General features: G+C 46.0%; 1 protein-coding gene and 1 long non-coding RNA gene across 4 annotated transcripts in view; one reads left to right on the forward strand and one right to left on the reverse strand.

The window, feature by feature from the left end:
- Window positions 1-16,888, reverse strand: part of ELAPOR1 (endosome-lysosome associated apoptosis and autophagy regulator 1) — an 850,357-nt gene that overhangs the window by 349,335 nt on the left and 484,134 nt on the right. For all 3 annotated transcript variants that reach the window (XM_085643413.1, XM_085643411.1, XM_085643414.1), the window contains exons 8-9: window positions 7,061-7,149; window positions 619-796 (exon numbers count right to left, since the gene is read on the reverse strand). In XM_085643413.1, coding sequence (XP_085499539.1) covers window positions 619-796; window positions 7,061-7,149 — 267 coding nt within the window. The remainder of the gene's footprint in view (window positions 1-618; window positions 797-7,060; window positions 7,150-16,888) is intronic.
- LOC146870610 (uncharacterized) overlaps window positions 1-16,888 on the forward strand; it is a 367,507-nt gene that overhangs the window by 136,652 nt on the left and 213,967 nt on the right. The gene's annotated exons all lie outside the window — the stretch shown is intronic.

The following is a 16,888-nucleotide window of genomic DNA, read 5'->3' on the forward strand; positions in this document are numbered from 1 at the left end:
CCTCATAGGAAAGATAGGAGAAATGGAGATTTACAATCGCATGTTTGTGAAAAGCTGTTTGTAGTACTTTGATAGTATGATTGGCGTACTACTTAACATTCTACAAAATGCGTTATGTGAAAGGTGCCCATACACTCGTAGGTTGGTGAACTGCATGTTGTAGTAAGTAGTGCCACTTTACGTACTATAAAATACAGTTTGTGAATTGAGTCCTTGTGTTTAGCCAGTTAGTCACTGAAGTAAGCGCATGGAAATTGTTTTGGTTTGAGAACAGAAAATGCTTGATGTGTATTCTGCCTGGAACACTGCAGTGTAATGAAACGTAAACGAGAAAACGACATTCGACCCAAGAAAAAACAATTGCTAAACAAGGTGTTTAAGCATTAACAAGGCACGAGTTTCCTGATCCGTTAGTACCATCACTAACTCATTATTCGTGCTGATGTCGAGAGTCTCCCACATGTGACTGGTGGAGCCTTAATGCTGAGACTTGCTCTAGGACCTTCACCAAAGGCTGAGGCATAACTTAAAAGTATTTCAGGTGAGAGAGATCCGAACCCCTGCACGTCAGATGAGAATGGTTGTTCTTACCGACGCCGCCTACACATGGGAACTTACCTGATCCATTGGAGTAGGACCCGTGTGGGCAGGGCTCACACGCACTGGTGTTGGTCAGATGGAACCCTGGGTTGCATGGTGGGCAAGGGGTTTTGGTGCCAGAAGGAGGCAGTTTCACAGCATCTTTTGCTTCTTCGCTACAGATCTTTGGTTCAATCCATTTATACATCATCTGAGTCTAGCAAAGACAGAGTGGAAGACAACTATTGTTGGTCATACCCTTTTTAAGGAAGGACTGCTTCCAAATGTGCATCCAAGCACTGCACAATAAACACAGCATGATTAGCAAACAATAAAAAACATAAGAGCTAAATATAAACATTAGTTGGTGCAGCTTTCAGTTAAAATGATGTCTAAGGAGTGTGTTCAGAGTTACTGAAAGGGTGGAACATGAAGCAGCCAGAAAGGATTCAGATAAATATGTCTTTACATGAACAAGGGACCATGTGAGAACAAGGGTCCATTTATTGTTTGGTAGTCATAATTTGCACAAGAGAATCCCAGAAACAAGCCACGCAGGGTATCCAAACTGTGGATTTATCCATCAGATGAGAGGATGGTAACGTTTGGGGACATCAGCTCAGGTGAGTATGGTATTAGTTGTTTTTTGGCCTCATCAAGTCTAAAATTATAGAGGAAAAATAATCGTCTTTTCGATATAGGTATTTAAGATACAAATAGATGTGAGCAGATATTCACAGTCAACCTTTCAGCAGTAACTTATTGGCTTATGTTAATTTAGAAGAACAAGCATTGACAAAGCCAGTAGGTCTCACCTATGCGAGAGCTATTGGGTTTGCCACTGTGTGTTTGCCATGTTGTACATCAGTGTGGCTGCTGTTCAGCATGACTGAAAGTTAGTGGCATAGAAGAGAGTGGCGTAGAGTGGAGTGTCATAGAGTGAAGTGGAGTGTTATAGAGTGGAGTGCAGTGCAGTGCAGTGGAGTAGAGTGGCATTGAGTGGAGTGGCATAGAGTTGAGTAGGATGACGTAGAGTGGAGTGGAGTGCCGCGGAGTGGCATAGAGTGGAATGGAGTAGAGGGTCCTGCAATAGAGTGTCGTAGAGTGCTGTGGCGTAGAATAGAGTAGGGCTGCCCTACAGTGGACTGGTGTAGAGTGTAGTGGCAGAGAGAGTAGTGGCATAGAGTGGAGTGGTATAGAGTGGAGGGAAGTGTTGCAGAGTGGAGCTGAGTGTCCTAGGGTGGAGTGGTGTAAAGTGTAGTAGAGTATCATAAATTGGAATGGAGTAGAGTGTCATAGAATGGAGTGGAATATAGTGGAGTAGAGTGTCATAGTGTGTGATTGTTGTAGAGTGGAGAGTGTCGTGGAGTAGAGTAGAATGTCATAGAGTGGAGTCTCATAGAGTGGAGTCGTGTAGTGTGGAGTGGCATAGTGTGTCATAGAGTGGAGTGGTATAGAGTGTTGTAGAGTGGTGTAGAATGTCGTAGAGGTGAGTGGCGTAGAGTGGAGTAGTGTTGTAGAGTGAAATGGAGTGGCATGGAGTGGAGTGGCACAAATTGGAGTAGAATATCAAGGAGTGGAGTAAAGTGTCAAAGAGTGGCGTAGAATGGACTGCCACATAGTAGTGCAGAGTGTAGTGGAGTGGTGTAGAGTGTCATAGAGTAGAGTGTTGTAGAGGTCTGTAGAGTGGAGTGGTGTAGAGTGAAGTATCATAGCTTGGAGTGGAGTATCAAACAGCAAAGCATCTTGAGTGGAGTAGACTGTCCTAAAGTGGAGTAGAGTGTCATAGAGGGGAGTAAAGTGGCATAGAGTGGAGCAGAGCAGAGTGTCATAGAGTGGAGTGTTGTAGAGTAGAGTTGAGTGGCATAGAGTGTCTCAAAGTGGAGTGTCACACAGTACAGTAGATTGCTGTAGTTTGGCATAGAGTAGAGTGCAGTAAAGTGTTGTGGAGTGTCATAGAGTGGAGTACAGATGAGTAGAGTGTTGTAGAATGGCGCAGAGTGGCATAGGGTAGAGGGGCGTAGAATGTAATGAAGTGGCGTAGAGTGGTGTAGCATAGACTGGAGCAGGGTGTCATAGAGTGAAGTGTCATAAAATACCATGGCGTAGTGTGGAGAAGAGTGTTGTAGAGTGGCGTGGTATAGAGAGGAGTGTTGTAGAGTGGAGTGTAGTGTTGTGGAGTGTTGTGGAGTGTTGTGGAGTGGTATAGATTGGAGTGAAGTACAGACGAGTGGCGTAATGTTGAGTGGTGTAGTGTGGAGTAGCATAGAGTGGCGTAGAGAGTCATAGAGTGGAGTGATGTAGAATAGAGTAGAGTGGTGTAAAGCGGAGGAGAGCGTCATGGAGTACAGTGTCGTGGAGTAGAGTGGGGTGGAGAGGCATGGAGTGTCGTATGGTGTAATAGAGTATCAAAGAGTGGAGTAGAGTGTTGTAGAGCAGAGTGGCATATGGGAGAGTGACATTGAGTTGAGTAGAGTGTTGTATAGTGGATTGTCGTAAAGTACAGTGGCGCAGAGTGGAGCAAAGTAGAGTGGCACATGGAGTGGCATAGAGTGAGTAGAGTGCAGTGGCAGAGAGTAGAGTGACATACAGTAGAATAAAGTGGTGCAGAGAGGCATAGAGTGCAGTGGAGTGTCTTGAAGTGGAGTGAAGTAGAGTAGAGTGTCGTAGGGAAGAGTACACAGAATGGAGTAAAGTGGTGTATAATGGAGTGGTGTAGAATGAAGTTGTGTCATACAGCAGAGTAGAGTGGAGCAAAGTGGCATGCAGAGGTATAAATTTGAGTAACGTGCTGTAGAGTGTTGTGGCGTAGAGTGGAGTGGCATTGAGTTAAGCAGAGTGTCAAAGAGTGGAGTGGTTTAGTGTGTTCTAGAGTAGAGTGTCAGAGTAGAGTGTCATAGAGTGGAGTGTCGGAGAGTGGAGTATAGTGTTGTAAAGTTGAGTGGAGTTAAGTAGAGTAGAGTGGAATTAAGTGGCGTTGAGTGGGGAGTTGTAGAGTGGCACAGAGTAGAGTACAGCAGAGTGGAGAACATTGTTGTTGAGTTGAGTGGCGTAGAGTGTTGTGGAGTGCGTAGAGTGTTGTGGAGTGCGTAGAGTAGAGTATTGTCCAGTGGCGTAAAGTGGAGTGTACTGTTGTAGAGTGGAGGGGCGTAGAGTAGTGTGTGGAGGAGTGGCGTAGAGTGGAGTATCCATGGTGTTGTAGCGCACTGCCATTAGAGAGAACACATTTGCACAGACACACAGTTTTACTAATAAGACTATACAGCACACAAATGATAATGTGTGGAAATCATCATCACCTAGTGTATTGATTTGCTTCGATCATATTAAAATATTTGTTTCCACCACACCTCAGAATTACAAAAAATTAGCTTCATTTGTGCTTTTCTAATTCTGATATATTCTGAAATATTTATACAGTTGATTTACTGGAATGTAAATGTTGCTGTGTACTAGACAAAATAACATACTATAGACTTTTACACCCCAGTACACAACAAGAATGTCACATAAGTCATCTCGCTTTGCAGTCAGAGAAATAAAAGTAAACACCAACCTCCATCAGAAGACAGAGCCTAACATTTGACCTCTGTCTTTGAATGCACAGCAAATGTGGCAAGACAAAATGTTTTTTAAAGGCCTGTTTATTACTCGGTCATTTCTGAGCTCCAGCATGGTTATTTACAGGTGCTTCAGCACCTCCACTCCCGTACTTCCAGCACCTATGGCATGGACATGAAATTGAGGAAGAGGACTTTTTAAGTTATTCTTTTAGTAAAGAACACTATCCAAAACAAACAAGCTCATAAACAGAATATTGTTCCTCACAGGTATGAAAGATTAGTGGCAAAGATAAGTAAAAAAAAAATCCAGTACTTGTATAGCGCACAAATCACCCCCGAAGGGGTCTCTCGGCACTGGGGGCCATTGGGAAGATTAAGCGAGCTCTTGCCCAGAGTCGCATGGTGCTGGGCAGACCCCTGCCACCGGTGCCAGGGATTGAACCGTGATCCCGAGCGTCCAGCGTCAGACACCCTGGCCGCGGCGCCACACCTCTCCCTAGTAGAACTCGTCAAGAAGAAAGATAGGAGGCAGGAAATCATTTCTAAGAAATGCAGCATGTGTACTGCTTACTGAACTAGCTTTCAAGGGAGACAACTGAAAACACATGTTCTTTTGTGGCGTGCCTCACGGAAAAGAAACAAGCATTGAAAATGCAATAGGTCTCGCCATTGATGAAGTAAAAGCCATTTGCTTTGCTAATGGTATTGTAAAGCAAAGCAAATGGCTTTAACTTAATCAAAGGCGAGACCTATTGCATTTTTAATGCTTGTTGTAAGGGTCTCTTATTGTGGGTAGACTAGATAATTCATTGTACCCCTTTGAAAGCCTTCAGTTCATTGGAAGCTTTACTCCTTCAGTTTCCAAACTATTGAAACACTCTAATGGGCGCTATAATGTCAGTGTAAACACCATGAGCTGAGCAATCCCAACAAATGGTGGCTGTCAGGATTCTTCGGTAGCTCAACAAAAACCTGGCTCTTCCAAAGTAAAGCGCCTGCTAACAACACGTGTGCATCAGTGGATCCTCTAGCAGCAGCGCCTAGAAGCCCCAGACATGTTGCTTGACACGGCATAAGATAACATTATCCACCAGGGCACATATCCCCCCTATTCAGCAGCGAGCTGGGAGCCTTCCCCTGCAGCGAACCGATGGCCTTGCTCGAGTGAAAGGCACATTTGCATGGGTGCTGGAGAGGGTTCAAAGGCCCCATCTGAGGACCCGCCGCACAATAGCAGCCTGTCAGCGTCACGCGCCAGTCCCCGCACAGTCTGCCTCGAGATAGCTCTCCTCCCGGAGCTGTGAACTCCGCCTTCAAAAGGGGGGAAGGAGCCGAGGGTTCTTGGCACGGGTCGGACTATTCTGCTGAGCGGACAAAGGCATAAAAAGAATAAAGCGCCATGAATGACCAAGGGAGACAGTGATATCACGCAGACACGCAGTGTGCAAGGCCCGTGCCTGTGCCCCCTGCTCTGGGTGCGTGTTTAACCCGTGCTGTCCCTTGTTTGTGGACGTCTTGGTCGGAGTATTTAATTTATTGTATTTGTATGCGTTTTTTTATAGCGAGTACAGGACTCAGCAGGACATCAATGCACTGTGAAAAGTAATTTCAAAGTTTATAGTGTGAACACGGAGAGCCTTCATATTGTCAACATATCGGATGCAATCGAATTAAAAGGAGAATAATTTTATGTGCACCTTCCAAAAAGAGATAGTGGAAAATCTACTAGCAAGTTATTTCCAAGAAGCAGCGCTCGCCATGACTTTTTTTCTGCCCTTTTTCTGCTGTCCCAGGCTTTGCCTGCTAAAAGGTTTCTTACCTTTATGAGGCGATGTGTTTGGCCCCATAAAGATAAGAAACCTTTTACCACACACGTAAGTCAAACGAGCCAGTCCAACTGGGACGGCTCTAAAAGAGAAAAGTGTACCTCACTGGAAGCTCTTTTCAAATGGCTGGCTACCGTTTAGCATAAACGGTGATGCCAGCCAATGGAAAAGGGGGGCGGGGCTTAAACCCCGCAGGAGAAAGCTACCCCAAATCATTAAATCTCGCCAGCGAGACTGCGCATGTCTGCGCAGCCTACGCCAGGCGAGACCTAAAAAGGAGCCAGTCAGAGAGGTGGTAAACAGACTATGCTCCACAGGAGGAAAAGACATGCTGTACAGCCTGAAACAGCATATAGGAAGCACGCAAATGTGAGTTACAAAACACAAGGCTAATGGTAAGCAATAGGCGGACTGCATTCCTAAGGAAGATTTTAGAATGTCCCCAATATATCTTTGCAACCACACAGCTGCGCTGTCCGGTAGGCTTCGACTTTAAAAGGCAAAAGCAATCCCTCAAGTAATAGGAGCAAACAGTAGGATGAACTACCGGACTGTATTCTTTCTCTTTATAAAAACAAAGGGATGAGAACAGCTTGCAATTTGTCCAACAGACAAACGTGAACAAAAGAACATGCTTCCACCTGCCAACCCTCAACGAGTAAGCACAAGTTGAGTGCATGCATGTTTACCTTTGCACAAGTTGAGTGTATGCAGATTTACCCTTTGCACAAATTAAGTGCATGTGGGTATACTTTTGCACAAGTTGAGTGAATGTGTGTATATTTTTGCACAAGTTGAGTGCATGCAGGTTTACCTTTGCACAAGTTGAGTGCATGCAGGTTTACCTTTGCACAAGTTGAGTGCATGCGGGTATACTCTTGCACAAGTTGAGTGAATGTGTGTATATTTTTGCACAAGTTGAGTGCATGTGGGTATACTTTTGTGCAAGTTGAGTGTATTTGTTGGGGATAATTTGTGGGCTTCAATGAGGGCCAAATAAATCATTTCCCCAATGCTTGGAAATATAACCTACATGGTAAGTGACAAAATTACATCAACGTTGCACAAATAATGCAACAGTTTGCAACTTACCTCCACATTTTCATCACATGGAGTGTGTGTGTGGAAAAAATCCTGCTCCGTGCACGGGGGACGAGCTTTACATGAGCTGGACCCTGCCCCTGCAACGAAAGGATAGTTCAAGATACAGATTTAGGAAAACTGGCACTATTTTATGAAGATTCCGTACGATTTTAACACGTTGGTTCAATCTAAACATAATTTTAATTAGTAGCACCATCTCCTAGGAACAACGGAGCGTGCAGGCAAAGCAACAGAGACAGTGGCGTAGCTAGTGGGGAGGCACTCTTTTTGGGGGCGGCGGAGGTGAGTAAGTCGTGTTTGTCAACTACCACCATCCCCCAGCGAACAAGTTGTCTGTATGCTGCATGGCCGCCACCCCCCCAACACTTATCCCCACCGGGCAGAAAACTTAAGGGCCGCCACGAGTGGCAGCAGATCTAGCTACACCACTGAACAGAGAGAATGTGTACGCTCCCGACAGTCAGGGGGCGATGTCTGTTCCTTTCATAAATTCACAATCAGTAAATGTCAATCTTGTGTAATATATGTGTACATTTGAGCAAGCTAGTTTTTGCCTGTGAATTTCTCCATACATTTGTCTCCATGGGTGGTGTAAATGTAGACACACAATTACTCATTCCCTGTAAATAAAACCATGGGCACTGAGCTCACTTTTCGTAACTTGTATTGTGTCAGTGCTTGACAATTCGAGTTAACCTTTTTTTTTTTTTTTTAATATTTCATCCTTGAAGTGTCTTAAGATTATCACCTGCTTGAACATATCTCACTTTCACATGCAAAATGCTTTGAAAATGAAGTATTATTGCTTTACTTTCCACCATATCTCCCACTGTCCCTTTTAAGCGACTTTTGACAGCATAACAATCCCTACATGGTCCAAAATTCAAGTTACTGCGAGACGACTAGCAACAGATACATTCTCTCTTCGTAAATTAATGTTAATACTCTTTGTTGACTTACAGATTTTCCCACAATATTAAATCCTGTAGCACAGCACTAAAACCATACACAACAGACGCTTCTAAGGTGAAGGAAAAATCATGTGTTTACCGGAAAAGGAATTAAGTATTCTATGATCCCTCTAGCACTGTCTCTGAGATCAGAATGCAGTGCTATTTGGTTGAAATTTACACGGAAGCCTAAATGGCTGCTTTGTATGCATGCTGTTTGACATAAGTTACTCTGAATTGTTCGCAAGCATTCAGCAAACCAGCTGTATACTCATACAGGTGGGCTTTAAAGGCAAGAAGGAAAATGAATTGTGGAGGTAACAAGTAGGCCTCTGAGACATTTAAATTACGCCAGTGTAATAACTAATAATATTTGAGATGCTTGTATTCTAAAATTCCTGAAATCACACTATTTCACCAGTTCTCATAATTATGCATCCTTCTTGGTAAAAAATGACTGCGAAAGTGTTATTCACAGTAAAAATGTACCACACGCGCTGTGAACAACAGAATGCGAGAGGCTGTTGTTCGCATGCTTTTGATGAATTTGCACTATTTTTTAGAGTGGAATTTGTCTTACATCAAAAATTGATGCACGGACAAATTTCACACTAATTGCAGCTCCAAGCGACAAGTTACGTGAATTTTGCATACCCGTAGTATCAAGCACAGTCCCTTGGGATCCAACATATTATGTTAATACCCTATTCAACATTTCCTAAAAGGGGCATGATAAAGGTGCTGAGGTTAGTGGGTAAACCAAACTAAGGAAATAGATCAGTATTCAGAAGGATATATGGTGCAATATCTAGTGACTTCCCAAATAATGCATGGTCCTCCATGGCTCTAACCAACAAAGGAAGATTGCTCCAAAAGCAGACACCTGCACTGAGAATGCACCGCCACCCATTTGAAATTTAAGTATGGGGAACATTCCAGAAGTTGGCCCATTGAGAAGCAATGAACCTAACTTAGGACATAGGCCCTGATTTGTTTCTTGGCAGAGAGCGAACTCCGCAATGGAGTTCTCTCCTCACCAAAACTATGGCAAGCATGCCCGATTTAAATGCAGGCATATCATAGTTTGACTACGGCACCATCATGTTTGACGGAGTCGACTGTCAAAGTTACAGTTCAGTTACATGGTAGTTTCTGTTTATGCTCAAACTGTCCGCCGGGCGGACGGACATTTCAAAATTTGCTGGTCGGACGAAATCATTTATGTCCAGAGTGCCCAAGTTTAGATCGGACCCATAGACAAAGAATTTATCATCATAAACTGCAGACATCATCAACGTAAAATTCCACCAGTTTAACCACCACACGTCTCTGCTGAATTTTCATTGGTAAAAACATATTATGACTATGGCAATGACTCAGGAAAAAAACAGGCTAACAATTTCTGCTTAGTGCAAATGTCTACAATAAATGCTAGCTAGGTGGAGAGTACTGTCACAATCCAGATAGAACAGGTAAATGTTAGTATGCTCTTAGCTGAAAGGATGGGTAGGTAAAAATCAATTCTTATTTAATGCCATTTCTTTGTCCCTCGCGCCAATGTCTTGTGTTCGTTCTCACAATACTGAATATTATACCAGAGCACCACCTCATTTAGAATGTCCTTAGAAAATTGAAAAACTCCTGTACCTAAAAGAAAAGATTATTAAGCAGTACCATGCTGATTTTGATACGATCTTAGCTTTCAGAATCCAAATATGAACCACTCGACAGCTAGGGTGTCTACACACACCACTGCAGAATATATTTTACATTGTCTGCAAAGACATTGTGTAGACACTGTAGGGACACTCCCTTTGCCATTTGTGTACATGTACATGCTAAGGGCATCCTTGGGGTACTTTGTATGATGTGAACACTGGTCTCACCTCAAGTGACACACTGCTAGGAAAACTAATCTGGCCTAGTAACAGTTTTCTCTAATGATGAAAGTGAAACCTTTCCTCCCAGCCTGTGACTTCAGAACTGCAGTCCAAGTTCTCACACTCTCGCATCTGGATGTGAGCAATGCTCTGCTCCTAACTCTCCCAGAATCCACCCTGACTCCACATTGACCACCCTTAAGGGACACGCCACAGCACGTCTCATCAAGGGACTGAAGTAATGTGGCCACATCACCCTGCTCTGAGAAAACTTCTCTAACTCCCCTTGCTGGCCTGCAGCAACAGTAAACCCAGATCCATCACCTACAAAACCATCACAACCAGCACCACCGTCTCATCTACGGATGGGCTCACCACCATCAGTGGTTCTCGGCACACCCACAGTCAAAAAAGGATCAGACTGGAGCCCAAAAAAATGCAGAAAAGAGAAAAACAAGGCAAAAGGCCATCTTCATTTACGTACCCCAGCATCTGGAATGATAACCCTGGACTGCTCCAACGCTGCTCCAATCAGAAAAGATCTGAAGACACACGCCTTTCAACCAGCACATCACGATAAACTAACAGTCCATTCCTATTATCAGAATCCACATTAATCTTTAATCAACTTTTGACGGTATCTTTGGATTTGACCCTGGACAGCACTCCGCTACCTTTTGGTAAGGTTCGTTCTATTGAAGTACCACATACATACATATCACTTTTCCGGATTGTAGTATGTTTAGATGAACAATGTAAATACTGTGTAATAAAACTAACAAAATATAATCAAGATCATGCTTTCTTCCCGTATGTATTATCTAACAATGATACTACTATTGTAAAAACACAATGAAAACTGTCTTGTATTGCAAAGAATAAAAAAATTCAGAGACTAGAAACACCTTAGGTATATAAGACAAGCCAGTGTAAAGATAAATATTTTTTTGGGCTTTCTTTAGTTCTAGAACTTGTAAAACAAGCACTGGCATATTAAAGGCAGTTTGTGCACTGCACAATTGCCAAATAACAACAATATTAAAGGCAATATTTCACCAGTCTTCTATTTTTTCTCCTTCCACTTCTTCTTCCTCTTCTTCTTCTCCTCCCTCTTCTCCTTCTGCCTCATCTTCTTTCTCTTCTCCTGCTTCTTCTTGTTATTATTATTAGTGTTGTTGTGGTTATACATGGGATAATCTATCCCCAGCTTTATATTACTAGGATATTCAAAGTCACCATGAAGGTCTGTGAACTTGTAAAGAATAAGCCTGAACAAAACTCCATCATGACAGCCAATATCCTTTTAAATGTACAGATGGGTTATAGTATGCTACATAAATCTATTCCCTCCCTTTTCTTTGGAGTATGTCCTTCCTGAGGGCCCTGTTTAATACTTTACGGTAGCATCAATAGTACCCTTTTATATAGCATTTCATACTACACTTTCATTGTTTCTACGGCTATATATAATAAGTGTTTTCCAAGTTCATAATGCTTATGTTTAGTGACCTTGGACAGCTGAGAGGCTGAGTCTGTCTTGTTGGAATTCCTGACTTGCTGATCACTCCATGTTTCTGAGCGAGCATTCACTTCACTGAGCCATCCTGGTGGCTTGTGTGGGAGAGAAGAGGGTGGGTATTCTCCAATCCAGTGTCTAATAAGGTCATAGCTGGTTTTTAGGGTCTGCACAGATTATATGGACCCTACCAGTGTCTGAATAAACTGGAGGGTCGGAATAATCCAAACCTACGTGATGCACAACAAGGGACCATAGGTCTCAATCAAAAGTTCACAAACAAGTTATTAAAATGTAAATGAACATCAATATTCTTGTAAACAATCAATTGACTTGTATTTAACATCAAAGTCAGTCACTTAGTTCAAAACAAAAACGTTTAAAACGCGTTCTTGTTGGTATTACATTGTAAAGTTATGAAATCCGTCTTGCAATTTCAAATGCAATGAAAACAAAGTCCCAAATTTAAACACGATCCCAATGCATTTCGGGTTGAAAAACCCTTCTTCAGGGAATGGTTGTCATCAAGGAAAGTTGACAGTGTGGAAATCCACCACAAGAAACTACAACGAAAGGGTCATGAATCAATATCCAATATAACAGAGTACATTTGTAGTATTAGGATTTGTACTCAATGCGTAGAATGGACCTGTATCTATCCCCATAGTGTGCTGGGCTCTACGACATGCGCAATGAAAGTGCAAAGAGTGACCAATCAGCGGACATGTAGAGGTTGTATAAGAGCATGCATCCTAGCAGTGGGACTGATGGTTAAGCGAAAAAATGTGGAGAGTGAACATAGTGCATGTTGGACTTGGCCCTTCTGGCAGGTTCACCCCTGAACTTTTTTGCTTTTTACTGGTGACTTGGTGTGGTGATTTTTTGGTTTCTGCGCACTTTCCCTGTGTCCCAGGGTAAAGTGCGTGCGTGCTCTGAGTGCATGTGGTGAGATAGGCCTGCCCTCCCATAGGAATGCATGGGGAATGTATGTGTCCCTAGTAGTTCCTGATGCGTGGGGTGTGCAGGCCCGAGTTTGGTATGTGCGGACTCGTGGGAGTGAATGCTGCGCGATGATGTGTGCGGCGTGCATGTACCTAGTGTGGAAGTGCCACTTCTAGAAGTGGGCACTTCTGTGTGCAGTGTGTCTGTCGCGTGATTGGCTGGTCATGTCATGTGACGGGCTAGGGATTCCCCAGAGTCAGGATGAGTCACCCAGTGGTGAATGGGGAGATCAGCAGCTAGATGGGTGGGAGGAGTACACCTGGGTCCTGAATAGGGCAGGGTTTTCCACACACAATGCTGGCTCCGCCCCCTGTGGTGCGACTGACGACCCTAGCCCTGCCAGTGAATAGAGTGAGGGGCTGAGCACATCAAGGGTGCTCCCCAACCAGCTGCGACTGGTTTTCCCCCTCACCCTGAACCCAGAACAAAGGGTTTTGCTGTATAAAAATGGGGCTGTGTCCCCACAGAAACTGTTCTCTGCCAGGATCTTACCGAGGGGGGGCTGCTGCTGCTGCTGGACCAGAGGACCGCCACCTGGACTACCTCCCTGCCTGGAGGCCCAGTGAGCTGGCTCTGGGTCCAGCCTTGCCCCCCACCCCTGCCCTGCTGCATGCAGGGAAGAACTTTGCTGGACTTTGTGGTTCTTTTTATCCTAAAGCGCTGGGAGTGCTCTATTTGTGTCCCTAAGCGCTTGGAAGTGCTTTGATTTGCTTTTAGCGCTCAGGAGCGCTTTATTGCAGCCAGCCGGTGCCCACCCGGCGTTCACCCCGCTTATTTAATTATTTAATTGGCGGGTGCCCACCCCGCATTGTGGTGTGCTTGCGGGTGCCCACCCCGCTTATGTGTTTATTTTACGGCGGGTGCCCACCCCGCCGTATATCGCACCCACAGAGGGAGCCTACCCCTCGTTGCCGCTGAGAAAGTCACCGCCGCGGCCCTTGTGCAAACAGGAAGCCAGGCAGTGCTCGTGTGACGTGGGCGGGGCCTTGTCCCAAATCAGGAAGTCGATGGGAGCCTACCCCGCGCTCCTACAGCCGGACGAGGGAAGCCCCGCGAGAGGAGAAGACGGGAGAGCACGGGAGTCTACCCCGCCTCCCCGAGTGCAGCGAGTGGAAGCCCCGCAGACCGGAGTCCTGTCTTCGCCACCTCTCCCCCAGCCGGTAAGAGTTAAAGGGAGTCCGGGTGGGGAGAGGCGGTAGCAGAGCGGCCCCGCTCCAGAGCGGACCGCTCCAACGGGGCGCATTTTGTTTAAGAGCCGGGAAGGCTCCAACGTCTAAGGGGGCATTTTCCTCGGTGTCTGAGCGCGAGGCGCTCCAACGGGGTGATTGTGCTTCGTTGAACCCAGTGAGGCTCCCACGTGCTCAAGGGGCATTTTGTGCAGAGCCGTGAAGGCTCCAACACTTGGGGGCATTCTTTTTCTTTGCAGAGCCCAGGGAGGCTCCAGGACATGCCATATTTGTTCTAAAGGCCCAGAGGTGCCCAGGCCCCAGTCCCTACAGCTGCCCAGCACTTAGTGGGCAGCTGCCACGTTTAGGTTGTGCCTTGTGCGCCTGGCTTGCGCAGCCTGCATAGTCGCGCCCTGACATTAGTGGATTGGTCATTTCTGCACCCCTGAGAGGCCAGTTGGCCTGGGGACAGTTTTTCTGTATTGTGCCCTCCCCTAGGGTACCTGGTGATTTGCATATATGTACTTTTGCGCCTGCGCAGTGTCTTCATGATATTTTTTTTTTCCTAAACTGTGTTTACACCTCTAAATGTATTTTATGCATCCTGTGTTTATGTGCTTAGACCCCTACAGGTAGAGTGATACTTAGGTGGTTGTTTTCTCCCTAGTACAGGTGGTACTAGTGAGGCCCTAGTTCCCTGCGTGATATATTCCTAAAGGTGGTTAGGGTTGCGTAGGTGGTACTTTCTGGTTACCAGTAGTTACTGGTTGTGTGCTATATGTTCTATTTTTAGTGCTACAGTGATTGTATGTGCTATGTTCTAAAGTTTTATTCCTATGTTCTAAGTGCTATTTCTAAAAAGTGCTAATTCCTGACAGTGGTCCATGTGGCCCTGTCCCCTGTATATATAATCCCTTGTAAATTCTGCCCGTGCCTGTTGGCACATTGTAAAGTGTGTGTTTTTATCTAATGTGTTGTGTATAATACAAAGGTTATTTTTATATGATACCTTGTGTGGAGTTTCCTTTGTGGTGGGCCTTGGGTGTTGTTGCTGGGTGCGCGCGCAAACGCTTTACACATCGCCTCAGGGATAAGCCTGTCTGCTCGTGCCAAGCTACCAAGGGGGTGAGCAGGGGTTATCTTTGGCGTGTAACTTCCTTGCCCTGACTAGAGTGGTGGTTTCTGCCTGACTTTGGCGCAAGCCTTAGCCAACCAGAAATCCCATTTCTAACATTGGTGATCAGCGGTGGGATTTGGACTTGCGTTTGCGCTGTACCGCAGCGGCAACTGGCCGCACTACAAAACTCTGCATTTAGATACATCACATGGTATAGGGATTATTGTTCTAAGTTTATTTTTAATTGTCATTTCTTTGGAAATGTGGTTTTGTGCACTGTGAGTTAGGTGTCCCTAGCTCGGGAGGGTAGATCATCCCCCTTAGTGCATTGTGTTTCTGGATTCACCAGAGGGTGGGATCCAGTGGTGGCAGCGTAATAGTGTCTTGTACATTTGTCCCCCGCCCTGCGCCCAGAGTTGGTACCTGTGTCACGTGGTGGTCAGGTTGAGGAATCAGGGGTGGTAGAAACTACCTTACCAGTCCGAGGGGAGGGTTGTGTGTGGATGAATGGTGTGTGGCACTAGGCAAGTGAGGGTGAGTTCTCTGGGATAGAGAGCTTGCTGAATCCTTTTTTGTGAATTGTGTACTCCTGTTAAACTCAGACCCCTAGGTTCCCTGTGTGATCTTTTCTCTAGAACGTCTGCCAGAATGGAGCCTGCTTTTGATCTAAGTGATCTAGTTTATTACAGTATGCAGGAGTTGGAAAGGTTCTGTAGAGAGAGAAACATAGGGGTGAGAGAGTCAGACACTGTGTACGAATTGAGGAACTACATGATTAGATGGCAAGCAGATGAATGGAAACGTGAGCGCAGTGAGGAAGACAGGGCCCGGGCCTCGCACCTGGAGGGTGGTGGGTCTGTGGGGAGCCCTGAAGATTCAGAAGATGACAGTACCTGGACGCCAGTAGAGAGTGAGGACCCCGTGGGTAGGGAGTCCCTTGCTGGGTCCAGTGAAGGAGATAGCGCCTCATCCCTTTCCCTGTCCCCTGAGCACAGTGGTAGTTTTCTGGATTCCCCAGTGAGGGTGGAGTCCAGTGGTGGCAGCGATATAAAGTGCAGTATAGAGAGTCCCAGTCCCAGTTCCCCGAGTGTGGTACCTTGTTCCCGAGAGGAGGAATGTAGGTTGAAGTTCAGGGGCAGTAAGAAGCTGTCTCACCAGTCTTGGGAGGAGGCTGTGGAGGAATGTCATGATGCCCTGGTGGACTGGTTGGTGTTTAACCCGGAGCAGGATTTGGATGGAGTACTAAATATGATTATCAAAGAGCAGATGCTCAGTAGTTGTTCTCCAGGGTTGCGCCAACACCTGTTGAGGTATAACTCTTTTTGTCCATGGAAACTTGCAGAGGAAGCAGAGCGCTGGGAAAGGGCCAGAGGTTCTCTAGTGTCATTAGTGAGTGATTCCAACAATAGTGGGTCAGAGATCCTCCAGCCCAGCGTGGTGGAGGAGGCTCAGTGTAGCCCAGCTAGGTCCCAGGATAGCGAGGAGGGTGTAGGGGCTCACTGCCTGGCTCAGTGGAGCAGGAGTGAGGGGGTGACCGAGGGTCCCCAGACGCCCGAAACCCTGCCTCAGGACTTGGATGGTTTCATGAGGGAACACCAAGTTGGGGACCTAGGCTGTCCTGTTAGTCCACTTGAGGAAGATCTCTTAGTGAGTGGAGGACCTGGAGCGCCTGTAAACAGGGCTCCTGTGGTTCTGGAGTCTGGCAGTACCGCTCCGGTAGGGAGGGTACAGGAGTCCAGCGTGAGTGATTGGGGGATGAGTTCCCCAGTGGAAGAGCCGGTGGGTCAGGGACTTCCCAGTTGGGCTAGGATCCCGTGTAGTGACCAGGGTGACACCACTTCTGTTCTGGGGGATCTCCGCGCACTGTCAGGTGGACAGGGGACGGGAGATCAGCGCCAGTCAGACAGTCGCTCGACATATGTGTCATTTGATAGCCTCAGGGGGAGGGAGTGTAAGTCCCCCAAAATCCTGGAGTGCCAGGCGATTATTCCACCAAAGGTTCTAGGCCGGAGGTTGGAAGGCCAGGTTCGGGATCAGCCTGACCTGAAGGGTGGGACGTCTGTAATCAGCGTCCCGACCAGTTCTTCTTCCAGAAGTACCGCCCCAGTTGGTAGGGAGCAGAGCTCTGGAAGGGGGTGCAGAGGGTGGGAGAGCCCACCTCTGCCCCCGGTACAACCTGAGGGGT

The sequence above is a fragment of the Triturus cristatus genome, chromosome 1_1 (genome assembly GCF_964204655.1).
Source record: "Triturus cristatus chromosome 1_1, aTriCri1.1, whole genome shotgun sequence".
Classification (NCBI taxonomy): Eukaryota; Metazoa; Chordata; class Amphibia; order Caudata; family Salamandridae; genus Triturus; species Triturus cristatus.